The sequence below is a fragment of the Pelmatolapia mariae genome, linkage group LG5 (genome assembly GCF_036321145.2).
Source record: "Pelmatolapia mariae isolate MD_Pm_ZW linkage group LG5, Pm_UMD_F_2, whole genome shotgun sequence".
Taxonomy (NCBI): domain Eukaryota; kingdom Metazoa; phylum Chordata; class Actinopteri; order Cichliformes; family Cichlidae; genus Pelmatolapia; species Pelmatolapia mariae.
The window spans coordinates 37787800-37793022 of NC_086231.1; the positions used below are offsets into that span (position 1 = coordinate 37787800).

Here is a 5223-nt window from a genome sequence, read left to right on the forward strand (position 1 = left end):
ACTCTACAGAGACCGCTCTCTTAAAAGTCTATAATGATCTGTTAATGGCATCTGATGCAGGGAGTTGTTCTGTGATCATTTTGCTTGATCTTAGCGCTGCCTTTCAATTCAATTCAATTCAATTTTATTTATATAGCGCCAAATCACAACAAAAGTCGCCTCAAGGCGCTTTATATTGTACAGTAGATAGCACAATATTAAATACAGAGAAAAACCCAACAATCATATCATATGACCCCCTATGAGCAAGCACTTTGGCGACAGTGGGAAGGAAAAACTCCCTTTTAACAGGAAGAAACCTCCGGCAGAACCAGGATCAGGGAGGGGCGGCCATCTGCTGCGACCGGTTGGGGTGAAAGAAGGAAAACAGGATAAAGACATGCTGTGGAAGAGAGACAGAGATTAATAACAGATATGATTCAATGCAGAGAGGTCTATTAACACATAGTGAGTGAGAAGGTGACTGGAAAGGAAAAAATCGATGCATCATGGGAATCCCCGGCAGCCTACGTCTATTGCAGCATAACTAAGGGAGGATTCAGGGTCACCTGGTCCAGCCCTAACTATATGCTTTAGCAAAAAGGAAAGTTTGAAGCCTAATCTTAAAAGTAGAGATAGTGTCTGTCTCCTGAATCCAAACTGGAAGCTGGTTCCACAGAAGAGGGGCCTGAAAACTGAAGGCTCTGCCTCCCATTCTACTTTTAAATACTCTAGGAACAACAAGTAAGCCTGCAGTGTGAGAGCGAAGTGCTCTAATAGGGTGATATGGTACTACAAGGTCATTAAGATAAGATGGGGCCTGATTATTTAAGACCTTGTATGTGAGGAGCAGGATTTTGAATTCAATTCTGGATTTAACAGGAAGCCAATGAAGGGAAGCCAAAACAGGAGAAATATGCTCTCTCTTCCTAGTCCCTGTCAGGACTCTTGCTGCAGCATTTTGGATTAGCTGAAGACTTTTCAGCGAGTTTTTAGGACATCCTGATAATAATGAATTACAGTAGTCCAGCCTGGAAGTAATGAAGGCATGAACTAGTTTTTCAGCGTCACTCTGAGACAGGATATTTCTAATTTTAGAGATGTTGCGCAAATGGAAGAAAGCAGTCTTACATATTTGTTTAATATGTGCCTTGAAGGACATGTCCTGGTCAAAAATGACTCCAAGGTTCCTCACAGTGTTACTGGAGGCCAAGGTAATGCCATCCAGAGTAAGAATCTGGTTAGATACCATATTTCTAAGATTTTCAGGGCCGAGTACAATAACCTCAGTTTGATCTGAATTAAGAAGCAGAAAGTTAGCGGCCATCCAGGTCTTTATGTCTTTAAGACATTCCTGCAGTTTAACTAATTGGTGTGTGTTACCTGGCTTCATGGATAGATAGAGCTGCGTATCATCTGCATAGCAGTGAAAATTTATGCTATGTCTTCTAATGATGCTGCCTAGGGGAAGCATGTATAATGTAAACAGAATTGGTCCTAGCACTGAACCGTGAGGAATACTATAATGGACCTTAGTGTGTGAAGAGGACTCTTCATTTACTACAACAAATTGGAGTCTATTAGATAGATATGATAGAAACCACTGCAGTGCAGTACCTGTAATACCTACAGCATGTTCCAATCGCTCTAATAGGATATTATGATCAACAGTATCGAACGCTGCACTGAGGTCTAGCAGGACAAGCACAGAGATGAGTCCACTGTCAGAGGCCATAAGAAGATCATTTGTAACCTTCACTAAAGCTGTTTCTGTGCTGTGATGAGCTCTGAAACCTGACTGAAACTCTTCAAATAAGCCATTCCTCTGCAGATGATCTGTTAGCTGTTTGACTCTTTCAAGGATGTTTGATATGAAAGGAAGGTTGGAGATTGGCCTATAATTAGCTAAGACTGCTGGGTCTAGAGATTGCTTTTTAAGTAAGGGTTTAACTACAGCCACCTTGAAGGCCTGTGGTACATAGCCAATTATTAGAGATAGGTTGATTATATTTAAGATTGAAGAATTAATTAATGGCAGGACTTCTTTAAGCAGTGTTGTAGGAATGGGGTCTAAAAGACACGTTGATGGTTTGGAGGAATTAATTATTGAAGTTAACTCAGAAAGATCGATTGGAGAAAAAGAGTCTAACTTAACATCAATGGTACTGAAAGTAGCTGTAGATAATATTACATCTGTGGGATGATTATTGGTAATTTTTTCTCTAATGATAAAAATTTTATTTGTGAAGAAGTTCATGAAGTCATTACTAGTTAACGTTAAAGGGATTGTTGGCTCAACAGAGCTCTGACTTTTTGTCAGCCTGGCTACAGTGCTGAAGAGAAACCTGGGGTTGTTCTTATTTTCTTCAATCAGTGACGAATAGTAAGATGTTCTGGCTTTGCGGAGGGCTTTCTTATAAAGCAGCAAACTATTTTTCCAGGCTAAATGATGATCCTCTAAATTTGTGACACGCCATTTCCTCTCCAGCTTACGAGTTATCTGCTTTAGGCTACGTGTTTGAGAATTATACCACGGAGTCAGGTACTTCGGATTTGAGGCCTTAGTTTTCACCGGAGCTACAGTATCCAGAGTCGTATGTAGTGAGGAGGTAAAATTATTAACAAGATAATCGACCTCTGTTGGAGTAGCGTTCAGATAGCTGCTCTGCTCTGTGTTGGTACAGGGCATTGAAGATGATAACAGTGGGTGGATTATATTCTTAAACTTAGTTACAGCACTTTCAGAAAGACATCTACTTTGATAAAGTCTACTCTCCACTGCTGTGTAATCAATCATTGTAAATGTAAATGTTATCAGGAAATGATCAGACAGCAGAGGGTTTTCAGGAAACACTGTTAAATGTTCAGTTTCTATGCCATATGTTAAAACAAGATCTAGAGTGTGGTTAAAGTGGTGGGTGGGTTCTTTTACATTTTGAGAGAAGCCAATTGAGTCTAATAACAGATTAAATGCAATGTTGAGGCTGTCATTTTTAGCATCTACATGGATGTTAAAATCACCCACAATAATTATTTTATCAGAGCTGAGCACTAAATCAGATAAAAAGTCTGAGAAATCAGAGAGAAACTCTGTGTAAGGCCCAGGTGGACGATAGATGATAACAAGTAAGACTGGTTTCTGAGTTTTACAGCTGGGTTGGACAAGGCTAAGCATCAGGCTTTCAAATGAATTAAAAGTCTGTCTTGGTCTTTCGTTAATTAATAGACTGGTGTGAAAAATTGCTGCCACACCGCCCCCTCGGCCTGTGCTTCGAGGTTTCTGGTAGTTAGAATGACTCGGGGGTGTTGATTCATTTAAACTAACATAATCATCCTGCTGCAACCAGGTTTCTGTAAGGCAGAGTAAATCGATTTGTTGATCAATTATTAAGTCATGTACTAACAGAGACTTGGAGGAGAGAGACCTAATATTTAATAATCCACATTTCACTGTTTTACTCTTTGGTTCAGATGTGGATACTGTATTGTTCTTTCTTTATGATTTTTTATGTTTAAGTTTTTTATTGCTGGTTTTTGGTTTGTTTTTTGTCTTTTTGGGAGCTGACACAGTCTCAATGGAGATGGGTTTTTGGGGGGGTAGCAGGAGGAGAGAAGCTGCAGAGAGGCGTGTAAGACTGCAACTCTGCTTCCTGGTCCCAACTCTGGATAGTCATATTTTGGGGGGTTTAATAAATTGGTCCATATTTCTAGAAATGAGAGCTGCTCCATCCAAAGTGGGATGGATGCCGTCTCTCCTAACAAGACCAGGTTTCCTCCAGAAGGTTTGCCAATTATCTATGAAGCCCACATCGTTTCTGGGACACCACTCAGACAGCCAGCAATTTAAGGAGAACATGCGGCTAAACATGTCACTCCTGGTCTGATTGGTGAGGGGACCAGAGAAAACTACAGAGTCCGACATTGTTTTGGCAAAGTTACACACCGATTTAATATTGATTTTAGTGACCTCCGATTGGCGTAACCGGGTGTCATTACTGCCGACGTGAATTATGATCTTACTGTATTTACGTTTACCCTTAGCCAGCAGTTTTAAATTTCCTTCAATGTCGCCTGCTCTGGCCCCTGGAAGACAATTGACTATGGTTGCCGGTGTCTCTAGCTTCACATGTCTGAGAACAGAATCACCAATTACCAGAGTTTGACCCCCGGTGGGTGTGTCGCCGAGTGGGGAAAAACGGTTAGACACATGAACAGGTTGGTGGTGTACCTGGGGCTTCTGTTTAAGACTATGCTTCCTCCTCACCGTCACCCAACCGCCCTCGTTCCCCAGCTGCTTGGGGTCTGCCGGGGAACAGCTAGCGGGGCCTACGCTATCGTCGGCTGCACCAGCTACAGGGGCCTGGCTAGCTACGGGTGAATGAAGGGTGCGAAGCCGAGTCTCCAATTCAGTAATCCTGGCCTCCAGAGCTGCAAATATGCTACATTTGTTACAGGTATCATTACTGCTAAAGGAGGCCGAGGAGTAACTAAACATCTGACACAATGAGCAGGAAAGTGCAACAGGGACAGGTGAAGTAGCCATGGTGCTAACGAGTCGGCTACGAGCTAGGCTAAGCTAGCGAAACAGTAAAGAGACAGTGAGTGAATACTTTGGCTATAAATTAGGTAGTGAGCACACAGAAAGGGTGATTCAGATGAAGCAGGTTAAGATTATACTATGAAAAAGGGATGTATCAAAAGATTTCAATTAAATTGCTAAGCAGAAAAGCTACTCAGAAACACCACTGTGTTTGAGCAGGAACAGGAAGTGATACTCTACCACAAAGCGAGCGAAACACCAAGTGACAGCGCCACCCACAGACGCATGACACCATCAACCACAAAATCCTACTTAACAGGCTCAAGGTTTTAGCTGGTGTATCTGGCTCTGCCCTAGACTGGTTTTCTTCCTATTTATCAGACAGGACCTTTTCTGTTAGGACTGACAGGTTCACCTCTAACACTGCTGCCCTGACCTGTGGGGTCCCACAGGGTTCAGTTTTAGGTCCATTACTATTTTCTTTTTATATGCTTCCTTTAGCTGGTATCATTCAATCTTTTAGCGACCTGTCTTATCATTTTTATGCTGATGACATTCAGCTCCATATGTCCTGTAAGCCTGATCAGCTGGATAGGCTGTCCACCTTAGTCCAGTGCTTAACCCAGGTTTCTGATTGGCTTTCAAGCAACTACCTCGTTCTAAATACTAACAAGACTGAGACCATGATCATAGCTCCTCCTGAG

General features: G+C 42.0%; 1 protein-coding gene across 1 annotated transcript; it reads right to left on the reverse strand.

Annotated features, from left to right (window-relative positions):
• Positions 1-3667: 3667 nt before the first annotated feature.
• On the reverse strand, positions 3668-4492 carry LOC134627295 (uncharacterized; the record flags this gene model as incomplete). The annotated part of the gene is made up of 1 exon (XM_063473252.1): positions 3668-4492. A coding segment is annotated over one exon (825 nt), but the record flags the coding sequence as incomplete, so codon positions are not given.
• Positions 4493-5223: the final 731 nt, after the last annotated feature.